The 27,567-nt window shown below is 35.6% G+C and overlaps 1 protein-coding gene and 1 long non-coding RNA gene across 7 annotated transcripts in view; one reads left to right on the forward strand and one right to left on the reverse strand.

Moving 5' to 3' along the window:
• The window catches only part of PHF14 (PHD finger protein 14), a 159,915-nt gene that overhangs the window by 86,527 nt on the left and 45,821 nt on the right, over window positions 1-27,567 (forward strand). For 3 of the 6 annotated variants that reach the window (XM_074536606.1, XM_074536600.1, XM_074536610.1), the window contains exon 17: window positions 19,339-19,456. In XM_074536606.1, coding sequence (XP_074392707.1) covers window positions 19,339-19,456 — 118 coding nt within the window. Of the gene's footprint in view, window positions 1-9,110; window positions 11,303-19,338; window positions 19,457-20,237; window positions 20,508-22,914; window positions 22,939-27,567 lie in introns of those variants that run through there. The other 3 variants (XM_074536622.1, XM_074536618.1, XM_074536630.1) reach the window with 3 other exon arrangements.
• LOC113460435 (uncharacterized) lies at window positions 19,786-27,303 on the reverse strand. Its single transcript, XR_003382283.2, has 3 exons — window positions 27,107-27,303; window positions 25,971-26,882; window positions 19,786-25,405 (listed from the first exon to the last, which is right to left on the reverse strand). It is a non-coding gene; the product is annotated as an uncharacterized LOC113460435 (long non-coding RNA).

A 27,567-nucleotide genomic window follows, 5' to 3' on the forward strand; every position in this document is an offset into this window, starting at 1 on the left:
ATTTTTAATCAAGCTTTTGGCTTGATTATGATATAACACAAATGCATCCATTCTTTATACCTATTGGTTAACTTCTGGCTTCTTTTGGAAAAAAACCTATTACTAAATTTTGCATGCTTAAGGACTAGTGTGAAAGAAAATCATAATTCATTTTTTGTGCATTTTCAGAAATAGTTCATTTCCACTTAGAGACTGTTATCTTTATAGAAAGTTTTAATACTGAAGACTGAAAATTAACTATGAAATTATGATTGAATATATGAAATGTTTGCTTTGTAAGTTAAGCTTTTCTACATCTGTCAATCAACTTGAGAAATTTTATGGCCATTAAAAAAAGGTTCAGTGTTAAGGTGCTTATTTTAAAATACAGGTATTTGTATAAACTTTTCTAGTGAATGCACTAAATTTCCCCTGCTTTTGTTTTCTTACTCTTTATTTTGTTTGTAAACACATCTGTGAAATTATTCCTTAGGCCACTTTATGTGTAAAGGTTTTATTGTGGACTTGTAAATATAAATGAATAATAATAGTTTTCTGTGGGGTTTTTGGCTTTTTGCTTGATTGGGTTTTTTTGCTTTTTTTTTTTGTTTTGCTTGTTTGGTTGGTTTTTTTTGGATGCCTATCAAAATGCTTTAGATATGCTTCCAGTTAAAAAACTTATGTGTATAACCTCTTCTGGCTTTTATTTGGTGAAATGTTTATAGTGTCTGTGTTTCAGTAGAATATGAAATCATCTGTCAGTCTTAAGAAAAGGGCCTTTAATATGACTAGTGCCATTGAATTTTAAGATGGGATCAAGGACACAATATTTTAATATTTGTGCATAACAAGACTGATTATAAATCAGTTTCCAGTGCCTCTTATAGTGCACTATTGTCTTACATAGAGCCAGATACTATCTGTAAGAGGGCTGGAAAGGAAATTTCTTATCCCTTATAACTGACAGAAATCCACTACTTACCCATGCACTGGGCATCACAGGATTTTATTCAGCATTGTGGCTTCCCACCCTCACCACAGGAACTGGCAATGCTTTCTAGTACTGGAAATGAAGGCTTTTAGAATATCAAGGACAAACTATCATAGCTTCTTATTTGTTTGTTCCCAGAGAGCTGAGACATAAGTACCCCTGAGCTCACTGCACAATTCTTTGTACTGAAAAGGCATCTGCTAATGTCCCCTCTAAACTTCTAAGCTGCAGGTTGTGGCTGTGAGCCCTTGTGGTGAGAGCCCTCCCTCTCTCACCTAATGAGAGTTTGGTAGCACTGTGAGCCACAAAATCACAGAATCACAGAATATGCTGAGTTGGAAGGGACTCTTAAGGATCATCAGGTCCAATCCCAGCCCTGCACAGGACCATCCCCAAGAATCACACCAGGGGCCTGATCATATTGTCCACACTTCTTGAACTCTGCAAGGTTTGGTGCTGTGACCACTTCCCTGGGGAGCCTGTCTCTGTGCCCAACCACCCTTTGGGTGAAGAATGTTTTTCTAATACGTAACTTAAACCTCCCCTGACAGAACTCCAGGCCATTCCCTTGCTTCTGTTACTGGTCACCAGGGGGGAGATCAGTGCCTGCCCCTCGTATTCTCCTGACAAGGAAGTAGTAGCTGCAGTGAAGTCTCACTTCAGTCTCCTCTTCTCCAGGCTGAACAGACCAAGTGACCTCAGCCCCTCCTCATACAGCTTCCCCCGAGGACTCTCCACCATCTTCATTGACTTCCTTTGGGCACTGTCTAATAACTTAATGTCTTTCTTATGAATTGCGGTACTCAAAGCTGCCCCCAGCACACAAGGTGAGTGCAGTGCAGAGCAGGACAATTCCTGCCTTGCCTGGCTGGCAATTCTGTGTCTGATGCACCAGTTCTCTCCCCTTGGCTCCCTGGGGTACTTTGTTACTGGACAGCATCTACAGCTCAAGCTATTGCCTTCTGTTGATTCCAGCTGGCTTTCAACATATTCAGCCTGCCTTGTTTTCTGGTACAGGAAAGTGCTGTACCAGACTGATAGAAAAGCCTTATATTGGACACCTTTGGGTGTGTTGCTCTGCCCTCTTTCACAGAGCATGTCATTCATCATTTCAAATATGAGCGACCCCTCTGCCCTTCTTAAATTTTTGCTGAGTGCTCTCAGTTACTTTCATGTATTTGACAATGGATCCCTTGATCTTTCCCAGTACAGGGACAGGGCTGACCAACCCATGATTTCCTAGGTACTGCTTACTATAATTTTTTATTGTGCATATCTCACCTCTTTAAGATGGGCTCATCTTAGGGTTTTTCAGTTTTCAGAGTACTGCCTTGGATGTAATGGTGTTTCTTAGATCTTACACTGGAGTCTGACAGACATAGCAAACATCCATTTCAGAAACACTGAATAATTCCTGTGGACTGGAATATATCCAAATGATCTAGACCCTTGCTTTCCTGCTGTGGTCTGTCCTTCTCTGTCCCATGTCACACTGGTAGGCATGGAGGTCTCAAGCCAAATTTTCACTGTGCTTGTTGATGGATTGAGCTCAAAGGCATCACATACATATAGCCCCTTCTGCTTTATTTCTCTGAGCTCTGAGTAAATTTTCTTCTAAAAATGCCCCTTTCACTAGGCAGCCTTCCCTTTCATGACAACTTCCTGCAAGATTCAGCCTAGCAGTGCCTTTGACAAGCCAGTACTTCCTCTTCCAAAACCATGATACAGCTTTCTGTGGTCTTCCTTATGAAGTGGTGAATTCTTCTGTAATTTTAACCCATAGCAGTGGTAAGAGATTGTACTTACACCTCATTTCGTTTCTAGACTCAATGTTCCAATAAGCCATAAAGTGTCATTAGTGTCATTAATATTTTCAATCTAATTTATAAATAAAAGTGGATCATAACTAATTTCTTAAGCATAGGAGCACAGGTTTTGACCTGGACTGTGATATACAGAACTTGATGAAGAGGTACCCTGTGATCCTGTAGAGACTTTTGAATGTCTCACAGTAGAACTGTTACAGTTCTAAGGCTTCTGGGAGTGGGAGTTTTGAGAGGAAAAAACCTTTATAAATATCTTGAAGAATGATTTACTTTGAAATGAGGAAAAAAATGCCCATCTCCTAGCTCTGAATCTGTGTTTTATATTTGTGCTTGGTAGAGGAGCAGAGCAAGAAACCAGAACTCCTACCTTGCCTTGTTTTGTAGCATTTGTGATAGTCATGCTTAGATTTTAACATATTGAAGTCATACAGAAGTTTCTAAATGCTTCACAGATATCAATAAATTATTGATAACCGATGGCTAACTTAAACGCATAGGCCTGTATTTTCACTGAAAACAGTACAGTCCAGTGACTTTGCTGTCCATTGTTGAAATTGAAACAGTGAAGTGAAATTTAGATTTTTCTCACAGAATTCATCCATATTCACTGATAAAGAGACAGCCCAATAAATTACTTAATCTAATTTTCTGTAAAAATAAACAGAACAATTCTAATAGTATTATATAATAATAACAACTTAAGACTTTCATTGATATACTGAAATGGGAAAAATATCCTTTAAACCATTTCTATTTTAAAAGACTATTTTAGAAGACTATTCAGTTTTTTTAATTGCAAATTAATATTATAATCTAATTTCTTTATACAGCTCTGCTAGTTAAAATTTTTCTCAAAGTATGGTCTATAAATAATAAGCAAGTTCTGCATTTGAAGGAAGTTTAGATTTTTATTTCCAATAAAATATTTTATCTGTAAGATTAGTGGTATGCTAGTATATTTATGCAGTACTTAAGAAGGGGTACAGGGTTCCCATAGTAACAGAAACAGTTACACTGAGTGACAGTACTCATAATACAAAGCTGTGTAATATATAAAATGTACATATCTTTATTGAGCTTATGATTTTGAGTTTGCTGATAGATGAAGTCATAATTACTTACCATTTTTGGAACAGGTAATTTTACAGAGCAGATGCTCTGTATCAATTACTGTCAACAAAACTGAAAGTGACTGGTACTGAGGATCAGTCATGTTTTCTCTGAAAATGTTTCTGCAGGCATGTCTGGTATGCATTCAGGGTGGCCTGAATGTTGCTGCTGCTATAGACACCCAAAAGCTCTTAAACTCTGGAATTATATAGACTAGACATAAAAAGTGAAACTGAGCAGAGCTGTCTCAGCTATCCTGTGATACAAGAAGTTGGGAAGGCAGTGAAGGACTGGCAGCTGATCTTGAACTCCATTTTCATTGCTCATTAAATTATCACAGGAAAGCTCACATTTATGTCTAATCCAGCAAATCATGTTTTGTTAGCCAAGCATGTTTTGTGTGCGCAGACAGCATAAAACTAAAGCTGGGTGAATAAAGGGCAGCTTAGCTCACCTGTCAGCTACATATTGCTGGCAACATCTAGGGCCACATCCTGATCCAGTTTCATTAGCATATAATGATGATTACATTATTTATCAATACTCCTCTCAAAGCTTTGTAGCTCCCTATATATGGCTTCCCCCCACCTAGGTTTTATGCAGTTTAAAATTAACTTAAATTGTGAGGTTCCTAATGGTACACTTATTTTCTGTTACAACTGTGGAAAAGTGTTGATTTCATATATAACGTAACCAGTTATTAATTATTATACTTAGTACATACCAAGCAGGTGTTTTTTCTTTTGAATGTAAGTACTCAGCTGAAATTAAGTACAGTCTAATACAGTGTAGATTACATGATAGTGTGCAGTTGGGATTGTGTTATACAAAACCTAACTCAATATTTTCAGTTCATAATAATAATGATGATAAACATAATGCTCTATGATCTGTTTTTCTATTTACATAACATATATGCTGGCAATCACAAGACTCAGTTGAATTCATGGGTTGGCATTCAGTTGAATGTAATTTTTATTTTTTTTTGCAGTGAGTACAGAGATTAAACTCGAAAATGGGCTCCTCATGCTCATTCAAAATAATAGCAGGAGGAAGGAAGGGTTTTGCTTTAAGTGGAAAGGGATAGTCACTCCTTGCAGTTTAAGCACTGAATCAGATAGAGACAGCTGCAGAGGCAAGATATGCATTGCAAAAACAGATCAATTGGAATCAGTCCCATCCAAACGAAATTACATCACTCAATAACCTTCCTTTCAAGCCATTGAAGTCTTCTGGCCCACATTTCTCTTGTCAAGTCACTGAGTTTTGCCAGTGATTAAAGTATCTTGAAATTGCTTCGATAACATCAGGGACCTTGTTGTGACAAGGTCTGTAAATGCAGTCATTTAAAAGAGAAAGCTGGGTTTCATGTAGGGTATTGAGTGTATTGACTGTGTATTTTTCATGGGTTCTCAGAAGCTTGTATTCACAAAGACAGTACAGAATGAAGGAAAATGACATATCCTATACAAAAGATTAAATAAAATATTGGTAGCATATATGTGAAATGGTTTCAGTTTTCCTCTGAAGTAGTTTGAAAATCTGCTCTTGTTTTGAAGTGGGCACAGAAGTACTTGGAGAACAGAATTCTGTCAGTCATGACAGTCAACACGTATATACAGTGACCAGCACTAAATGTTGTTATTTATGTTACCATAAATACAATATTACTAAGACAAAGCAGGGCTCTTCTGTTCCATTGGTACCTCAGATACTGTGGTCTTTTGCCCTGCAGATAACTTTTTTACAAGCTAATCAGTGTGTATATTAGCAGATATAAATCTGTAACTGTTCAGGAAGCATTTATTAATATTTATAACATGATCAATACTGAGAAAATGGAAGTAATTAGGAATGTCTAGAATCATTGCTCATCATTGTTTTTGGAGTCTGATTTGGGATTTTTTTCCCCTCTAAAGAGCTCAGTCATTCGCTTAATAGAGCTGCTGGGTACAGATTAATTTCTGAGATGAGATAGCCTGAATTTTAAAAATGCATATTACTTAGCATCTTTACCTTGTGAAAGCCATTTGCAAATAACCCAAATTCCTCTTTAGTCTTAGCAGACTTAACCTGGTGGGAGAGGCCTAATTTTTCAGAGTTGCTATGGTACACTAATGCAGCTTCTTGCCTTCAGACCCTTGAAGATATAAACTGATTTTACATTGTAGTTGAGAATGTAGTTTTACTTGTGCCCAGTTAGCAGCCAGAAACATTGCCCTTGCCAACAGCCATTTAACCTGATGAAGGCAAATACTAAAATGGCTAAAAAAGAACCAGGATCAAAACTGCTGACATAAATATTATGTTTGTCTGTGATTTGCAATTTTCTGTGTCTGTTGCATAAATGAAGACTACAAAGTATTGAAATAACTTGTGGGGTTTCTTGTCCTATAGTCTTTTGAAAAGGAAATCTGCATATAGATCTTAGATACCTTCCCTTTACATAATACTTACTTAAGCAAGGAAACAGATGACATGTGTGGTTAGGGAGGAGAGAGGTTGATGTGTTTCTTCCTCTTTGTACCGATATTTGAAAGAAAGTGCTTTTATAATTACTTTTTGTCCTGGATTGAAGGAGAGGTGGGAGAGAACAACTCTTCTAAAGGACCAAATATGCAATTGAGAACCTTCCTGTTCAAAGCACCTATTATGGCATTATCTGTGATGCTTTTTTCTTTCTTAATATTTGTTGCATCTACTGGTAAGAGAAGAAGGCTGTTCAGTTTTGCTCACCATCCTTATTTCAGATTTTTGTGCCCACTAAATCCTTTTCCTAAGTGAGGCTGTAAATACAAGTTCAACTATTGCAGACAATTCTGGTTACTTCAATCAGTAGAAATTTGAATGGATGTACAGGAATGGGAGCAGTTCTTTGTTGAGGAAGGGCTGGCAGATGGTGTGTAGGGATGGGAGAAGAGCAGAAGGAGAGACTAGAGCAGGAGAAATGTCATCAATGTGAGTGGTCTCAGGGCAGTAGTCAGTTATCAGATGAATTTGCTGTTTTATTACAATAATACAATTAACTGCAATAATTACAAGCTGTTTTATTTATGCATTCATATTCCTTTGTCTTTTACCAATATTTCACTTGCTAGAACAAAACAAAAAAATCTTTAAATAAAGCCAATAGTGATTTCTTAATTAATAATGCTTCAAACATGAGAGGGGTGAAGATAACCCTAGAATGTGTAAAAAATAAATGATGTCAAGTTAAATTTTCAATAGAGTAGAAATGGAAAAATTGTCCAACTATTAAAAAATAATTTTCCTATAATATACGAGTAAATATTCTAATATCCTTTTAAATTTCTTGATATGTTGTTACCAGTAAAAATGTAATAGGAATAACTAGTGCAGGTGTAGGTTACTTACACTTCCTACTTATGTCTATGTTCTTACAGCCTTATCTGAAGTGCTACAAAATATTAGGATCTTTTCTCAGTAGTTACAGGTTTCCTCTGAAATCCTTGTTTGTACTTAATTACTTTTATTTGTGAGCTTATTAAAATGTAACTGATTATTTTATTGGTTCAGCTGTGAAGCTGGTTTTTTATATCAAAACATGTTTACATGGATAAAATTTTTATATAAAATAATTTATAAATATAAACTTATATGTCAGTACAGTTATATGTAGTCATACATACATATATATGTGTGTGTATACACATATTCACATACTCACTGACTCATTATAAAACCCCTCGTATTTGAAGTATGGGTTGCTGTATTCCTGCCCAAACCCTACTAGCCCAGATGGGGCAGCCTGTCACAGTCTGATGACATGACTGAAATGGTGCAGTTGTCACTACTGACATTGCTGTGAGGGGGTAGAGGTGGCACAGAGACCTTCAGTTTATCTTGATTTTTTCTGCTGCCCTTTAAGCTTCTGCATTTCAGTGGGCACCCATGTCAGCCCCACCCACTGAGGCTGTCAGAACAAAACTAGTTGCACTCAGTAAGGGAAGGAGATTGTAATGAGATGAGTATGAAGAGTATTTCTGTCTTGCAGCTAAGCTTTTCTTCAGTTTTCTTAAAAAGTTTAAAATTGTACTGTAGATTGCAGTTCAAGACACCCAATTTAAAATTTCAATCATGTCTCAAATAAGAAATGAAGTGAGAATCGGGAGTGGATTTTCATATGGTACTTCTTAGAAGAAGTACTCTCTAATTCTTAGACTCAAAATGCTCATACTCAAAACTAAAATACAGTTGCAAAAGATTTTTTGTTTGAACATGTGGCAACAAGATGGCTCCTGTTTATCAGACTGTTACATTTTATCAAAGTATGAAAGCGGTTTCTTTTTTATTTACAATTAGAATTAAATACATTTCAAATTAAAAAAAAACAACCAAACAATAAACCACCAAATATAGTGATGGAGACTTCTTATTGGTCTTTCGTTCAAAATGTATTTGCTCAGCTTAAAGACAACATAGATGTCTTCCTAATTAAAATCTCACAATGCTCTAAGATACATTCATTTGCTGTATGGCAAGTACTTTAAAGAGTTTAAATTTATAGAATCAGCACTTTAAATTGTCTTGATTTTTTAAAAAGTGTTCTTGACAAGTATGTATGTCATGAGTGTCAAAAGACAGGAAGTACGAGTAGGAAAAGAAAAAGTTTTGAAGGCTTTGGAATTATTGGCTCAAAGACCTTTTTTCAGAAGTGACTAAAGCCTTTTATGTGCTGAATTATTACAAAGCATTTTGAAAGAAACCGTCCCTTACTTAGTCCTTCCTAAATCCTAAGACTTGTTTTCTTTCAAATGCTATTCTGTAAAACAAGCATTTTTTAAGATTGTAACATAGTACCCATGTTTGTGCTTATAGTCATTCTCATAGCTGCATTTCTGTGGGTTGCAAATCTGAGTAAAATGCTAGCTTCACAGTCAAGCCTACTTCTATTAAATTGTTGCTTTCATGATAAAAAAAAAGGAAAATTCTCTGTCTTGTGGTGGACTGCCTTTGTTCTTTGAGCTGTATTGAGAAAAAGTTATAAGAGTTATAAGGATGCTATACTAAACTCAGTTTAATGTTTTGACACTCAGAGACTTGAAAATTTGGTGTGGGTGTCTAAGTATTTGAGCATAAACATTGCTTAAATTTAGTGTGATGTTAAAATGTTTCATAAGACAGAGGAGAGCTGCTATGATCTTTCAATGTTAATATTTTTTTCTTATCACTTTACTGTGTAGATACCCTTCATGAGACACAACTCTGCCACAACTCATCCTCGGAGGCAATCGTGGAAACCTTTTATAATAGGATTTTTAAATGTGGATAAAGCTTTCAATAGAATACCTAAAGTAAAGGAGAACAGCTACCTTGTCTCAACTATAAGCTTATTATGACAAAACATTGAGTTTGCTTGTCAGGCTTGGATAGAATGTAATTGATTGGTTTGTTATTTGGACTGACAAGGTAGTTAATTTGCCTGCATTTTTTTGCACTATTCAGGAACATTTTGTATGTGCATCGTTGAAAAATCCCGGATAAATGTCTTGTCAGGATTGTCCTATTAAGTAATGTCTCTTTCCCCTGTGCTTCGTTGGCAAATGATGTTATACAATGCTTGGATTCATTGAAGAGTGACAGAAGCCTGTGGGACTTAAATATTGTGTGTTCCTCTATGGTGATACTGAAAGAAATAAGCAATGGTTTGCCATCTGCCTGCCACTCTACTTATTTACAGTTTAATAAGAACATTTCTATATAGAACACTGTGTTGTACATAGACCTTACTGTAAAAAGGATTGTTTCCTAAAAAAAAAATAAATGTTCAGTGATAATGAGACCTGTAAAACACTTGAGACTTACTATTCTGAAGAATAGATTTGCCATGGAAAAATTGATTTTATGCTTATTAGTATGAACTAATTGTTTCTGACTCCAGACACTTGAGTGAAGAGAACTATACCTATACTTCCTGCTGAAAAAATTTTTAAAAATAAGGAAAAATTGAGTATGTGCAGGCATTTGTTTCATTTGGCTTACTTCTCTGGCAGTGTTCAGTACAAGCTTATGTCCTCCCAATACAAACATGAAATTGTTTTGTAAGTTGGGGAAGGAATGAAGAATTGATCACACAGCGTGACAGCTGAGATCTTCGTCTCCGTCCGTATATATCCTGGTAGATGCACACATAGTATTTTGATCTTCAAGTGGTACAGATCCAGTTCTTAAATCTGCAGTATCAGAGTGTTGACATCTTCATCGTTTTCATCTTGAACTTGCTCGGAAAAGCTCTGCTCAAATGCAATCACACTTGTAACTTTATGACCTATAATTTTTGAATTTCTTGAGATATGGTGGGATTTGTCATCTATCGAGGCACGTTTCCATTTGAAAGTATTTTTCAAAAATTAAAAATTAAATGCTGTAATAAGTAATAGGAAAATATCCAAATTTCTGTGTACTTATCTACGAGTCTTATCTTACCAGGGCATTTCATGTTTGAATATTATATTAAATAAAAGTACCCTGATGTCTAACACGTCGTTTCATTTTAAAAAGGGGATGGGAGAATCTCAGAGTTAAGATTTTTGTTGGAACTATCAGAAATGCTTATCATTCTGTTTTGGCAAAAAATACAAAGACACCTTAAAATAAAGAGATTTGCACTAGGCTTAAAAATAAAGAAATTTGCACTAGGAAGTAGATGCTAATGCAGGAATTTGACCTTTGAGGATTTGTGAATCCTTTCTAGGAAGAAAAGACCCAGATTTATTGACCATTTGTGCCGTATTCTGAAAGTAAAAGGTTGTGTCCAAATGCTGTGTAAGCAAAGGGGGAAAAAATGTTTGCCCATACATCATGCTAATTTATAGAACAAAAAAAGAAAAAGTAATGTTTACTTGGATTAATGATTATTTATTAAACAAAAACAGTCTAGGTATTGTGGATAGGAGGGAATGATAAATGTGGCTTATCTTGGCATTAGTAGGACTTTCAAAATGATTCTGTGTGTGACAGTCCTTTAAATAAGTTAGAGACTCTGTTAATTAAGCTGCAGTAAAATATGTAGCTGATTAGGAAAGTAAACCAGCTACCATGGACTCACTGTCAGATGATACTCAGCTCTCTGGGTTCCAGTCAAGCTCTCCTGGATTCAGTATTACAATATTTTTGTTAATTTTTACTTCAGCATATTAGGTATGAAATAAAGTGGTTGGTTACATTTGCAGGTGATGACAGTAAGATGTGAGGAAGTACAGTGTTAGAATTTAAAAGAAAATTTTAAGAAAGTATTCAGAAAAGCATGCAGTACAGAAAGGAAGAGGCAGATCACTGTGATTATGGTATCAGGAGTGACTTAAAAAAAAAATCATGGGGGATTCTGGATCACAGATCACAGAACATTGATCAAACTGATCAAACCTGATACATACAGAGAGGGGTGTTGCATTTAACACATTGAGGTACTCCTGAATATTCAGAAGACCACTATCTCACCCTTTGAAAAGTCTCAACTAGCATCCTTTCCACTTTGGTAAAAAACAGGGAAGGTCCAAAGCAAACTGAACTGGATGATAAGAAGACCACAGGAGACAAGAACAAAAATAGCTTAAAATAGTAATATTTCTTTAATTTAGTGAAGGTAGGAAATCTGTTAAAAAAGCCTAAATTAATATAAAAATTTTTTAAAAAGAAGTTGGTACAAAGAAGGAAAAAAAATATTCTTCAGAGTTGATCAGACCAAAAATAAACTACATTGTATCAAGATGATTTAACCAATAGAAAGGTTTTTTTCTAATAATAAGAATACTTGTACTAGAGATTCTTGTTAGGGAACTTCTGTAATCTCTGCTATTGGAGGATTTTAAGGACAGATTAATGCATGTTAAATACTATTTCAGGTATTGTTGATATTTTCCTGGGCACATGCTTGAAAACCGTAGTTGAATTCCTGCTGTATTTTTTATGTTTTTCCCCAGTACAGATTCCTTGTAGAGTTTTGTTCTGTCTCTCCCTTTCTCTCTCTCTCTCCTCCATATCATTAGGTTGAAAGCCAGGTGCTAACACTTGATGTTTCACCTTTTGAAAGATGTTTGATGGGAATATTCAAAACTATAATGGACTTTCCTAGAAGTTCATAAACAGTACACATTCAGTAAATAGTCTGAACACCTGAGAGTGGCACTATAGATGCAATCATGTATTACTAGAATATAACAAATGCAGCATTTGGTAATAGCTCCTTAAATTTTACACTTTTCAGTTTGTCAAAGGACTGTTTCAGTGTCTGTAATTGGTGTTGCATTCCTTTAATGCATTGTCTGTTATCTTCGAGTCATTGTCTTCACAGCAATTCTTAATTTAAACATTAAAATTCTGTAAATAGAAGTTCTGTACTGTAGCTGTATATTAACAAAAGCAAACACATCTGAAGAAGTGTTCATAGCATTCTATTCCACTTGTGTATGTGGGCCATTATTGAATTTTGCAAACTAATTTCACAAAGCCATGTGTTGTGTGGTTTTGCAGTACTGAGAGAGAGAAAAATTAATTTCTTGCTGAAAGAAAGCTGTTCACATACAGGTATAGTAAATAAAGTTTCTTTCCAGCATTCTTAGAATTCATTTTGTACATGGAAATTTAAGTTTCATAAACCAAATTATTTGTAGACAGTTCAGAAAAAAATCTTGGTTACATAAGAATGACATACAATGATAGCCCTTTCAGATTCTTCCTCACCCATGAATAATCAGTGTTAGGTTTTTGGATATAAGGGGAGGGTTTGGTTTAGTATTAAAATAACAATTTTAATCAGTTAAATTAGTTAGGTGGCAATTTTGGGTTTAGCATAATAAATTAAGCTACACATATGTCTGCCCAGATTAATGCTTGCTTTCTTTTGCTGTTTTGTGGCATAATTGACTTTTATTTTTTTTTTATTATTTGTTTTTATTAATGCCCTTGAGATTGGACAGAAATTTAAGTAAACAGGAGATCAGACAATTTCCTATGTCCAAAAGCACTTAGATACCTTATCATGAAACTACTCCTCGTTGAAGATCAGTAAGCTCATCATGCTTTGACAGGCTTTGTGTCCATCTTGCCATACATGGCTTTCATCAGCAGTAGGTAGATATAAAAAACAAAATGCAATAGTCACCCCTCATCTGGTATAATCTCTCACCTTTCAGCAATAGCCATGGCCTCTCTCTTCCAGGCATAACAGAAGAGAGTGATAGTCTACTCTGTCATCTCCCATTATAAACTATGTAAATAAGAGATCTCCTTTTGTATACTTGCATTGTACCTGCCATAATAAAAATTAGAAAGTGACTCGATTACTTAGTGTAAAACCATAGCATTATCCTTCCCAGAAAAGAGTATTTCATTTACCCGAATCAAAATTATGAAAATTGTGAAAATATTAGAATCCAGAAGTCTCTGTTACAGCCACTCAGTGCATGCCTGACTGCAAAGTTAGATCTAACTTTGAAATTGGGTGAGGTTCCTTACAGTTTAATGTGGGTGAACTTTTAGCATCCATGAGGATAGAGAGCCTTTCAGGATAACAAGTACCTGTGTACCTGGATGAAGTGACATACTTGGGCTATATCCTGGTCTGCTAATCAACCATTTATGCATATACAGTCACATAAGAATTTTAGTGCAGAAACGTGTCACACTCCTGGTGGTAAAGTCGCCTAAAGCTTGACTGGCCTATGTGAGAGGACTTCTTAAAACTGTTCTGTAGAACAGAACCTGCAAGATGACCACTGATTTTTAGTTGTTAGGGCATTTATAGGCAAGGGGAAAAGTGTAGCAATCAGGAAAATGAGAATCAACTTTTTCTGTTTTATACCTAATAATTATAATAATAATAATTATTATTTTGTCTTTTTTTTTTTTTGTCTAAAAACAAAGGAGTAAATAAGAATCTAGGTCTTATAATCCAGAGTCTAAATATAAAACTGTATCACTTCTGGTTTGTGTTTGACTGTGACATATCACAGCAAAATGAAAGTAATTTGTTTTGGAATTAATTGGGCAGAATTGAAGAGTTTTGGTGTAGAATGGTAGAGTGGGACACAAAGTCTTACCTTTGCTTATTTTCACTTTGTTTAAAGAAATGTCAGGTAAAAGATGAGTGTTATCCTTATATTCTATGATGAAAACATGCTACATTTTTGGGCTCCTCCCTCAGTAACTAGAATAAATGTACTTTTTGGACAGCATTAATAACAGTGCACTAAATAGAGGACTATACATTTATTTCACTATTAGATCTTGAATTTTACTGTTTAAATAAGGGCACAGGAAAGTGACTTCATTGATGTGACATGTAAGAGTTGCTGCTGCAACCCATCACACAGTGTTCATTCCTGCCATCCAGAATTTATCACTCCTGTGGTCTGGTTGCAGTGAGGTGTCACTCCTCAGCTGCTCCAGGCTGAAGTAATTAATTTTGTTTCTAGAGTTTGAATTCACTTGAGCTACATTGATTTACTCTGGGTTTTTGGGAATGCTTATGTGCTCCTTTCTACTGTATATTGTGCAGCTGCTAATACGAAACCAAGTGTTGACAGTGACTTACACGGTCATGGCTGGTCTTAAGTTGCTTGTCTGAAATCAAGAATGTCCTGCAATTTAAAATGAACCCCAAATCATGTCTATGTCTGTTTGCAGTTCCAGAGTGACTCAGCACTTGGACATTGAGGGATTAAAGGAGAGAGAGATCAGTGTCTGAGAAGAAACCTCTGTTCCTCAGATATCTCTTCCTAAGGTGCTAAGAGCCTTTAGTCAGAAATGGGGTCCAAAACAATCCAGCAAAGGATGGTGCTTATCAGTAGTTAAATCTACGCAGGTGCTGGAGTAGCCATTATGTGATATGCCTTCAGCAAGTGGGTATATGTACATGCATCCCACTGCACTTCCCTTGGAGTTTAAAATTCTGGATTAGCTTCCTTCTAATTTTTTTCTGACTAATTCTGAGTTTGTCAAGTAAGGCTTATATGACAAATACTCTACTTCTAATGGTGAGATATGTATCAATGTTTTCTATCGTTTTTTTCCATTAAAGTAAATCTTTCCAAGCTGTTGTGACAAATGGGGAACAGTATATATATATATCTTGCAATTTTGTATTTTGTTCACCACGGTACCTCTTGGCACGACACTGCAGGCAGTGTGCAATGATGCGTACATAAGTGAGATTTTTCTGTAGTCTCTGAAGCATATTTGGAAAGTTGTATTTAAAGATTAGCTTATTAATGTTGTGTTTCAGGGACATGTAGGTAATTACTTTTACAGCTATAGATGGGTGATGCTGTCTCGTGAATGCAAAATAGGTTTCCTCGCTCTGGCTGAATCAGCTCTTTGTGGTTTTGGATGCTATTAACCAGTGACTTACAAATGTGCCAGTGACGGGCGGGTTTTGCATTCGCTGCTCCTCTGTAAAAGCACAGGTCTTTTTCCCCAGTGCTTGCAGGAAGACTTCTGCAGGCCAACTGATAAGACTCCCTCCTGTGCAGGTAGATGCAATGTAATGAAATTGGATGTGTGTGCTGAGCTTTGTAAATAAAATGAGATTGACCCCAGCCATTATCTCATTTATCTCATTTACATTGTAAAATCAGTATCTGCACTATTGATTAGAGCATAATTACTTAATTATGAACACGATAGGGCTTGAGCACAGCCAGCTGTACTGCTAAAAAACTAATAAAAACAATCCAAGGGCAAGAGCAGATGGAGATCACTCTATTAAAGAACAAAGCAAAAGTATTTCAGGTATGGAAATCCCTAATTAAGCTTTCTTGCTGTGAAGATGCAGCTGACCATTCCATACTTCTTTAAGTAAAACATGTTTGTTTGTGTTTTTTTAACTTTTTTCTTATCATAACTACTTCAGAATTCACCTTTGTTCTTCACACTCCATTTTCTCCTTATTTAGTGGGCATGTATCTATCCTCATTAATTGCTGGAATGAGGAACACAGTGATTTTTAATTTTGATGCATAAAGTAATTTCAGACTTGTTATAACAGTGATAGTAAGCAATTACCTGTCAGCTAGAGGTAATTTAGGATGTTAGGTTAGGTTGTCTTTGTGTGGAGCTCTGCTTTTATTTCCACAAAGTTTTCAGTACAGCAGCTAACCAGGCTGCTGAAGATGGTTCACCACTTAATGGCTTTTGTAAATCATGTGCTTCACCACAAAAATAGTTATCCACAAATAGCAGCAAGATAAAATATTTGCTAGTTTAAATTTGAATGTGTGACCTTGAATGCACAAGGATAAAAATTTCAACAGTCTGTAATATGGAGGAATTGGGGAATTGGCTTCTTTCCCTTTCCCCCCTGTCCATCCCAACAGTTTTGTTTGTCCTATTAAGCCAAGTTCAGGATGGGAGGATGATTCCTGTAAATGATGGTGCCACATGACTCCTTTGGTCTGTAGGAGCTTGGAATGCGATGGGTCTGTGAGTGCATTTACTGACAGGCTGTGAGACTGGCAGCATGACATTTTTTGTGACCCAGCAATTTCATTCTCTATAACTAAGTCAAAAATACACTGTATTTTGTGTCACTTTCTCATTTTCTGAGTGTGACAGTGGCGTTTCTATCAGTTTTATGTTGCTAGACAAAAGAACACAGCTAATAGTATACACTTGAGGGATTAATCTTGTTTTATTAGGTGTAATGTTTGCTTTTGGATTAGGAATTTAGAATTTTTTTTTTTTTATTTTTTTTTTTTACTGTGATGTGTGTAAGCTTCACACTTTGTCCCCAGTCAGTCTCAGCAGACAGTGATTGCCAGACAGCTAGATCATCATCTTTAACCAAGGTACAGTGGTATTCATCCATTTTCCCAGCATCATGCTCTGGGAAATTCAGAATCAGTGCATTTCTGTTTTCCGGTACAGAATTCATATTCCACTAAAAAGCAGTAGGAAGCAAGCATTTAAAAATATTTGGTATACTTAGTCTTTTATCACCATGCAGCTTTTTATGTTTTGATATCTGAAAATACTCATTTGCATTTCCTCAGCTGTGCAGATGAGGATAGAAGTTATTAGTATCTGAAAACCTTCATATGGATATTTTTAACTCATTCTAGGAAAATGCAAATTTTCTTCTACCAAACTAAACACTCTGAAGTGATAAAAATTGATGACAATAAATACTAAAAACATTGCATTTTAGAATGATGTTTAATTTCACAATGCCATGGTTATTTCAACCCCGCTTTGCAAACTCCCTCAGCAAACTGAGGAAACGTGTCTGAAAGTGCAGTCAGGAAGTACGACATTCTAGATAAAAAATGGTAAAAATGTAAGAGATGCCAAAGTGTAATTTTAAAGAGGAAACATTTTATTTTGAACATAGAAACATATTAAGCAATTACTGCATTAAAAAAAAAAGAAAATCTAAATTGACACTGTTTCAATCATATGTAGATTTGAGGATTAAACTCTGAAAATACCCTAAGTCAGTCAGAAATAGTATGTTTCTTTATTTTCAGTTATTTAAGAGGATCCTTAAGTTTACGTGAAGGGAGTTCTGATAAGCACTGCTCAAGTGCAAGCCCTTACATGCATAAGATTCCAGATATAGAAATAGGTTAGTAAAAATATACTCCTTTACAGATGAGAACATTGAGGCCCAGAGGAGGCTTAATCTTTTGCTGAAGGTCACATACACTGTTGGGATTTAGGAGTGTGACCTATCTCATCTCCCATTCTTAACCTTTTTATTATTTTAATAGACCTTTCACAGGAAATAAAGCTACACATATTCCTGATTTTGAGTAGTATATTTCAACATTAAAACTCCTCTGTCTTTAAAAACTGAGGGTGGTTTTCTATTTTAAGTGTTTGCTTTGTGCTGGAGTTAGATTGAGTCACTGCTAAGCAATCCTAAGGATATATATTGCAATATGGTATATCTCCTTTTCAAAAAATTATCAAAACCTTGTCAGTCCAGTGTTGAATCCTGTGGATAGTCAGATTATTGCTTTTAATTTCTGTCACATGCCATACCCTCACCAGTGCTCGTGTGTTACCTGTGACTGCTAGCAAGCCCAGCCTTGGCAGCAAGGACAAAGTATTCCCTGAAGTTAAGCACTCATCATTGAAAACAGTTACTTGTTTTTATTGAAAACAGTTATTTGTTTTCATTGTGAGACTAATCCTTGGAGCAGCCACATGAACATTTTGTTCTATTAATGCAGCAGTATGTGCTGTTAGTTGAATCCTCTTTCTGTGATGCACTGTCTGTTGTGTTGATAAACAGAATGTTATGTCCCTCTGTCTGTGATCTGATGATGCCTGTGCCATGCTATTACTGCAATTTTTGGACATTTTTGTGTTTGCACATAGGATAGAGGAAAAATTGAGTGGCCAGGAAAGCAGAGAAAGAGAGTGGGGGGGAGGGGGATTTCTTTTAAAATTTTTATTTTTAAACATATACTCTTTCCTATTTTTCAATCATTTGTATTGGCTTTAATTCAGAGTTTAAGACTGTATAATGAAGAGACTGTTGCAAAGTAAATTTGAAAAAAGCTTTCCTTTTCATACAAAGGAATACAGGGGGATATGCAAATAAAGAGAAATTCAGTAGGGTATATGAAAAACTCTATAATTTGCTTTAAAAAATATCTTTCTCATTTTGAGCCTATTATTATTCTGATTTAAAAATCCCTTCATGAAACACTTGTTCTACTGTAGTATTTTTTCTATTTGTGGTACATTAAAAGTAGGTTAACAATAGCTATGCTGTATGTTTTGAGCTTTTTGTGTGGACTATGCATAGTGCAAAACACTAAGGAAGGGTTTATTAAAAAAGAATATAAATTTGTTGTGTGTACACAAAGCACTTTTATTCATAAGTGAGAGATTACAGTGAAATCCATTTAAGTTAATGCCCTTCCCAGAAAATTCAGTGTGAATGAGAAAATACTTTGTACATTTGTTTATCAACCACATAATCCTGGTGTAAAAAAATGTAATTCATCGCTGTAAATTATACTTGAGTTAGTTAATATGTTGGTGAATTTTTCACAAAGCTTTTCTTGAAAAACAACATGTGCAAAACAGTGTCTTAAAACTATGAAAAATAAATATTGTCACTGTCTAAAAAAAGTTAAAATCTCTGGGGAAAAAAGGCAGTGAATGACACTGAATTATCTAAAAATGTAAGCAATTTTTTTCATTAATTTGCAAGTCTTTGAAATGTTGTCATTTATATAAGATGATGACAAAGGTGATATGTGAGTGTCTGCATCAGGATATCCCAGATTAAGCAGAACCTACTTGAAGTGGCTGTTTAAAATTGCCCCTGATAGAAAAGAGATTTTCTTTATTATGATAATGGATCAGGAAATCTTCTGCTGAGGATTGCAGGGAAGCTTAATCTAAAATAGTACAGAAGTACCATTTAATATAAATATGTATTTTGTTTTTCTCTTGCAGGTGTGATGAATGCAGGCTTTGCTACCATTTTGGCTGTCTCGACCCTCCCTTGAAAAAGTCTCCTAAACAGACTGGCTATGGATGGATTTGTCAGGAGTGTGACTCAACGTCCTCCAAAGTAAGTTAATGCACCCTGAAAATAGTTGAAGTATCCTGGTTTTCAGAGTTTTACTTAGTGTATGGGGTTTTTTATGAAATGATGTGCATAGGTTTGTTCTGGTAGAAGGTCATAAAACAAAGATTTCTGATTGTCTTCAAAATCAGTATTAAAAAACCGAGATCATATGCAAAATGGAAATCTTCTTAATCAGTAAAGACAATTTTACTATGCTAGTTAAATGCTTGTTTATGATGTGCTCTCTGTGAGAAAGGTGTGAGTACAGATACTGTATCAGCATTGATAATATTGACAAGAAAAAGTATTTCAGGAGTATTGCAGAATACAAACCTCTAGGGACGGAGAAAATGCATGTGTTCTCTAAACAAAGGAAGGTGATTTGAATTACTAAATCTTTTTCTTTCACTGAAAATTCATATGAAGGTTATCAATATCTTATATTGATTGGCATGCCTTGTTCAAATATAACATTGTCAAACTAGATTTTTGACATGGATTAGCTCTTTAATAATACTGAAAGTAATAGTATTCTTTTATGGTACTGACTTTTCAAAAAATGAGGATTTTGATTCTTTGCTTGTCTGCACAGAAGCTTCTTTAGCACTGGCATTCTTTTCTGTCATCACCATAATCTCTGAAGAGACACTTTCCAATTTATTTCATAAATGTATTTATGCATCTCATAAGCGTATAAATGCATCTGATCCCTCAGTGTAAAAACAAGAGTATTCTAAATGTCTTCAAGATTTTTTATGTTGCTGCCACTTTGTTTGTATTTCAGAGAATCTTTTACCTAGTAAGTGCCTCAGTATTTGGATACACAGGGACACAGCTGTGATGAGATGTTCTCATATGTTCCTTGCCGGCATTCTTGGATACCTAAACTCTGTCATGCATTTACTTTTAAGATTGGCACATGTAGAATGTTCAGGGAGTGGTATCATTTTTTGGCTTGCTAGTGTCCCTTTCCAATTGCAAAAATATGTTATTCAGTTTCCCCCTGGGGGATTAATCAAATTGTTCTTTTGTAAGGAGGTAGGGAGACAGACACAGGAAATTAGCTGTCCACCACAGTTTGGACTTCAAGCAGTCTTTCTTGAGTACCACTTACATGCAAGAGACATCCCAAGAGTGAATTAAAACTGTTATTGAATTTCTGTCACCTGCTTTAAGTAAAATGGGGTCCTGATAACATGAGTTAAAATCTTGTGTCTCTTGTGTTCTTGACTTACAAGTAAACAGAAAAATCCAAAGGTTTGCAGTTTTTAGTTGTGTTTTTCTGGAGATTAGTACATTGTGTATCAGGTACGATTTTTTAGCTACTTTATGAGTTAAATTAATTATGATGGACTTCACTTCCTGCAGGATGTGTGTTAATTCTAAGGTGTGTTGAAAAATAGAATGTTTTAAAGAGTAAACTAATTTTTTCAGTAGAATGGTTATACATTTTGTGTTAATCAGTGATTATTACAAATTTTAAAAATGTTCTTGTGTCTGATTTTCAATCATAAAGATTTTTAATGAGTAAATCTAAATAAAGTCTCTTGCACTTTCAAGTACAGGCAAATGGAATTGCATTTGAGAGAATATGTGATGAATATGAAAGATACTGAAAAAATTGTCTTATGGGGACTCCTTGTGGTTTTGTTTAGTCACTTTCATGTAGCTTTTCTAGAAAGCTGTGCAGGGAAATTACTCTGATAAAGTTGTATTGCCCTATATGTTCCCCAAAGCCTTTTTTGATAGCTTTTTTCTGTTTTATACTATGCAGTGTAATAAATTCAAAAAATATGATAGCAAATTAAACTCCTTTCAGCCATAATGTGAGCCTATTTTTAAAGGATTAGGGCTTTTTCTTGTCAGCACTTCATAATTTTCAAATTCTTTGTTCTGCATGGCTTTAGGATTGTGTTTTGTATATCTGTGATTTTTCACAGACAGGAGGAGCTGATATGATAAGGCTTTTTCTATCCCTCCTCAGAGGGAGTATTCCCTCAAATGTGTGCTTGGAGCTCAGAAGTGAAGAAGTGTAGAGAAAGTTGGGTCATTTCCTGCACTCTGCCTGACCTGTGGATGAATTGCAAGCCTGAGCTACTGATGATTTCAGTCTCAGTCACTCACTGCATCCAATTTTTGATGTGTCACAGGGAAGTTACTAGTATAGATTATAGCAGCAAAATGGGATTGAATTTTCTGCTTTGGCCAAGGAGACTATTGTTTAGTTTTCATTCTTTTGACTTTGTTCATCTGTTTTGGTTCAGTTTAAATCCCTTATAATACATGTTTTAAAATTCCCCAACAACATATCTTCATTAGCACTATAGAGCCTTGAAAAGAATTGCTAGGTAAATGACACTGTTTCAATGACAAGAGAGGTCACAGTGCTGAGCTTATAATGGCTGTTAATTCTTACTTCTAATTATGAAATTCAATTTGAGATGTTTAGGAAAAGTTGTATTCTGCTGACAGCAAATAATGCTATTTTATTTTCAGATTTTGCCAAGCACTTGCAAGTGTCAGCAGTACAAAGCATGTAATTTAGCAGTAATAAACATGTGATTTAAATTGTTATCTGGCACAGACATTGGACACGCTACTTCCATTTTGCTCATCCTAGTTGCAGAACTCTCCAGCAATTGTGTCAGTTTTTCCACCAGCATAGCATATTCCCATATTACCCTGCCTGTCAAATAATAGACAGACAGTGACTTTGCTGTAGGGCACGAGGGCAGCAGCTTCTCTGCTGGTAATACTTGCTGTCACTTCTTTGGAATGGGTGATGCTCACTACTAAGGTCTGACAAGCTCTCTCATCTCAAAAACATTATAGATTTTGTTATACCACATGAAAGCTGAAATAAACTTATAGGGTCTCCATTTCTGTAACACTGTCCATTCACCCCGTGAAGGGATTATAGTGCAATTTCAGGATGCCAAACAGCACTGTAAATCATTATTTTCCTGGTAGTTTTTATTAGTGGTATTCAGGCTTAATATAGACACTTGTTTCAACTTGTTTTAGTTGAATTTAAGGTAAATAGAATGTAAACCAAATAATCCAATATCATGCCATGGTAATATTTGGTAAGAATAAATGTGGTGTGACCGTTTTTTCAATTATGTACAATAAGATCTTACTATGAGGTCTCATTATTATTAGATGTGCACCTCTTTCTATTGCCTTGTAGTGAAGAAAACCTGTTTGAAATATATCCTCAAATTTTAAACTTCAGCAAGGACCAAGACAGTAAGGAGTTTAAACATGTTATCATGGTGGTTACACTGACCATGCTAGCTAAGTTTCTATCTGCTCACCTTTGCATGTAATCTATTTTGCAAAACACTGCAGAGTGTATGTGTCAGGTCATTATTTGAGTGCTGCAGGATCAGCTGCCTCATCTCTAGACTTCTGTTTAGTTTCCTTTTATTTAATTTCTTTACTGTACTGCATTTTTTCAGTGGAAATAAATTGTCAGTATACATGTCAGCACGGAATTCTCATCTAAACCACTCAGGAGATATTTTCTGGAACTGCAAATACACAACACACCAGCCCTGGCAAGTAATATATTTTTGTACACATTTTGTGTTCAAAAAAAAATCTTGGATGATTTTGCTTATTAGCCAGGTAGAAGTATTTCTTTGGGTATATTTTGCTTTCACATAGTGAATATGCAAATGTATTTGGACACTGTAATATTACATTATTAATGTTTGAAATAATATTTTAAGCTTAAAGGAATTTTTAATATGTAAAATGTATTTCAAACCTTTAAATTTGCTCAAATGAAAATAAAAAGTGCACAATTCAATTCTTGTAGTCCATGGAATTTTATTCTAATCAGAAACAAGGTTGGTGATTAAGAAAGTCTGTGAGGAGTGCAAAAGTGTCTGATCTACTCCTGCATTGTGCAGGTGACAATGTCATTATAGTTTATGGAATTTTATCTTTTTCACTATGACTTTTCTCCAGACGTGGGAAGCATTTCTTCACACATGTAGTTTCACACAAGTGTGTTGAAAATTAAACAATGAACCCAAAGATGTAATGTTAACCTCCCAAAATGTAGGAAATACTGAAGTTGAGGTGGCGTGCAGTGCTTTAAGTGCTTTTTTGGCTATGTGTGACTTTGCAGCCTTTAATCACTTCATGCTATGATTTTTTAATTTTCTTTCATAAGACCCCTGCCTTTTCTGATTTAGCTGTTGGGGGTCACTAAAAGGGATTAATTTGGGTTGAGAATTAGGAGAAAGTCTGTCTTTAAGGTTTTCAAGGCATGAGAACTAAAGCAGTCATTTCAGAACTGGGGAAAAAAGGAGTTTGACCTTATGTTTGAAGTAGTTGAGTTGTTACAAACAAATTGAATTTTATCTTCATCTCACTTTAGAGCTGCATGAGTGCTAGGCAAAATTAACATTTTCAAATGTTTGGTAATTTCTTCTCCTTGTTTACTCTTGCCCAACTTGGATCCCTTAGCCGAATGTGTAAAAATGCTGAATTTTCTGAGCTGAAGTGGGAGACAGTGTGTGTGTATACACAAGAAAGCCCTATTTGAATGTAACAGATGAGGTTGGCATGCAGTAGTAATATAGTGCTTAATCTTGCCCTAAATATGTTTTACATGTGCTTATTTTGTCATTCAATGCAATGCAATTTTACATAGTTATATCTAAAATACTTTTTAAAACTATGAAAAAAAAATCTTTACAGGTCTTCTGAATTAATTCAGACTTGCTTCAGTTACATATTGGGACAAAGGATGGCCCTCCTTTTGTCACCTTAAATCACAGAGATTGTTTCACCTTCTTTTGAGGACAGAACATAGAAGCAAATGTACTGCCATCATGGAACCCAGCATTGCAGCTGAGAAATGATAAAAGTATACTCCTAATAAATCTGCTTGCTGCTTCAAGCAGAACATTATATAATGGGAAAAAATGTTCAGTTTTTATGCAATATTTTTCAGCCAGAACTTAGGAGTATTTTAAGGTAGTTTACAGAAAAATTACATAGTGGAATTCACTAACTGTATATATTCACTAACTGTCTTCTACAGATGTGAATATTATGATCTATGTTATGATATGGGCATAAAGAATGATGGAGTTAGACATTTTTGTGTTTATTTATGTATTTTAAAGTTTCTTGACGAGAGTTTAATTAGCACTTTGGTTTCCTGTGTGACGTAGAAAGAAAGATGTTTTTTAATATAGCAACTGGATAATATTTGATTATTTTGAAGTCATTGTTGTCTTCCTAGGTTTGTGAGGAGCAGTAAAACATTGTCACTGGAGTGATTTCCTTAAAATTGAGCAAGAGAAAATAAACCAAATCTGTAAGGCCATATGAAAATTTTACAAGTCCTTACACCACTTATGCCCTGTTTTAAGAACAGCACAGAAAGGGGTTTCACTACCAAGATGGTAAAAACAAAAGGGTGAACTTTTAGTGTATTGCAATATCACCTGGCTGAAGTATTGCCAAATGTGTTTTAATATTTGCTTCCCAGGTATCATATTTTAAAAAAATGAGTTGGCACAGACTCTGTTATTTTCTGGCACACAGGTACAATGCATCTATGTAATGAATAATTTATACCATAAAATGTTCCAAAAATAATCAGCCTTGAAATTAACTTAAGTTGGAACTTGATTTATGAATAGTGAATAAGTTCGTTGGTAGTAAATCCCCAAATTAATCCAAAAACTCAGATGCACTTAGTTGGCAGAAGATTCCCATAGTCTAGGTGGGAGGCTTAGTTTTTAATAAAAAAAAAAGAAAAAAAAAAGGTTAAGCACTGGAAAGAATTTGTGGAACAGATGGTTACCTTTAGTATTTTAATTCTTCTCTGCATCAAAATCAATTTTACCAGTTCAAATATTTCCTGGTGCTGACTGCCAGGTCCTCATCATGGGCTTCTAGTGCTTGTACTTTTTGGGTGCAGATTATCTGTATTAAAAAGATGGCCAGAAAATGAAAAACACAATATAGCATTGTCTTTCACATGAAAAAGCATTGTCTGAAAAAGTCTATCTTTGAAAGATGATAGTGCAGCTAATACCAGCCAGATGTTTAAAGAATGAAGAAATTGGAATATTGGGCTATTTTTTAAAATGTATTATTGTTGTTTCAAAAGCAACACCAAATTTCTGATTCTGAAAGATAACACTGGGATAGATCAAAAAAGTAATCTAAAAATAAATTGCCAATTAGGAGTGCAAAGTAAAATACTTTTTTTTTTTTTGCATTAAACTTTGACAAAAAACCAACAGTTAAAATGAACCTCCTAAGAGTCTCTTTTCCCTGTGGTATGTTTGTAGAAAATTGAGATTTAAATATGCACTGCAGTTTTAAATTATACTTTTTTGTAAAAAAACAACAACAAAAAAAAGAAAGAAAAAGAAAAGAGCCATTTTAATGGGACTTGGTCCAAAATTTTTTTTCGTTTACAAGTTTGTTTTCTTCCCTCTATTTTTTGTTATGCAGAAGAAGGAACAAATCCCTTGCTGCTTACCTTTATTTGCTCTTTTTCATAAACAACCCAGCAATACAGAGTTTTCTCCAAAGCTGAACATTTGCACAGTGTTCTTCGTCTTAGTGTGAGAGCAGTAGTTCTTCACAAGCTGCTCCATCCAGCTTGTGTCCCTCTCCACAGGGTGCAGTCCTTCAGGATCTGACTGTTCCAGTGGGTTCCTAAGTCCTGCCAGCACACCTACTCCAGACTGGGCTCCTCTCTCCTTGGGGACACAGCTCCTGCCAGGAGTCTGATCCAGCACAAGCTTCCCACAGGATCACAGCCTTCCTTGAGCATCCACCTGCTCTGGTGTGGGGCTCCTCCATGGGCTGTGGGTGGATCTCTGCATCCCTGTGATCCTCCATGGGCTGTGGGTGGATCTCTGCATCTCCGTGACCCTCCCTGGGCTGCAGGGGCACAGCTGCCTCACCATGGGCTGCACCATGGGCTGCAGGGGAATCCCAGCTCTGGCACCTGGAGCGCATCCTGCCCCTCGTTCTACTCTGACTTTGGTGTCTGCAGAGCTGTTCTTCTCACTGCTTTCTCCAGGTGCTGTTGTGCAGGTTTTTCCTGCTTCTGAAGTACATTATCCTTGAGTACATTATCCATGTTGCTGATGGGCCCAGCCTTGCCCAGCAGTGGGTCCCTCTTGGAGCCAGGTGGCGTTGGCTCCATCAGATGGAGGAGAAGCTTCTGGCAGCTTCTCACAGAAGCCACTCCTGCAGCCCCCTGCCCTGCTGCCAAAACCTTGCCACACAAACACAATACAAAAATGAAGCAGATTTATGTTTATGAGGCTTTGTATTATGTAAATCAAATTATGACTGAAGTAGTCCTACTTTTCAAAAGTTGTCTTGATCATTTTGCTTTGTTGTGATGAAAAATACGTTACTGAAGTAAAAAGCTGGATGGCTGAAATTAGAAACAAACTCATTCATTAGCTATTGCTTTGGTTAAATACACACCCAAGTCCAATTGCCAGTGGAACATTTAAGAGGTATCTGATTAACATAATACTGGAAACAAATCATAAACAGTATAGAGGTTGTACATTTTTAATGCATGTAATCTAAACATACACAATCTAATATTTAATTTACTAAAGCTCTAGTTTATGTATAATAAATATTACTTACTGTAAGGCAATGAATAAGGAAGCAAAATCTCTTCATGGGCAGCTGTTCAAAATGCTGCTGCTACTCTGTACCTTCTTTAGGTTATGCCTCTAAGAAAATCTGCTTACAGTTATGGTTTATCTGGGTAATAGCTCTGCTGCTGAATCGTGACTTACTCTTCCTAAGCCATGACAAAATGAAATTACAGCCTACGTGGCCTGTTGCTGTAGTACTGAGTGGCAAGAAATCTCTGCTGGGAGCTAGCTGCAGTTGAGAAAAATCCAGAAATCACCTAGTGTCGTGATTGAAATAAAGCCACCAAATGTGGTTTTATGCTAACACAGCGTGAGAGAATAAAAAACAAAAGCAGTTTTTGAGCTCTGAGCAGCACAGCACAACAGGAAGATTTTATACATCCTCTTTGGTGTGCACCTATGCATATTCTCAAAGAATGTGAGAAGGCTGAAAGAGGAGTAGTGTGT

This window comes from Zonotrichia albicollis, chromosome 1 (genome assembly GCF_047830755.1).
Source record: "Zonotrichia albicollis isolate bZonAlb1 chromosome 1, bZonAlb1.hap1, whole genome shotgun sequence".
Taxonomy (NCBI): domain Eukaryota; kingdom Metazoa; phylum Chordata; class Aves; order Passeriformes; family Passerellidae; genus Zonotrichia; species Zonotrichia albicollis.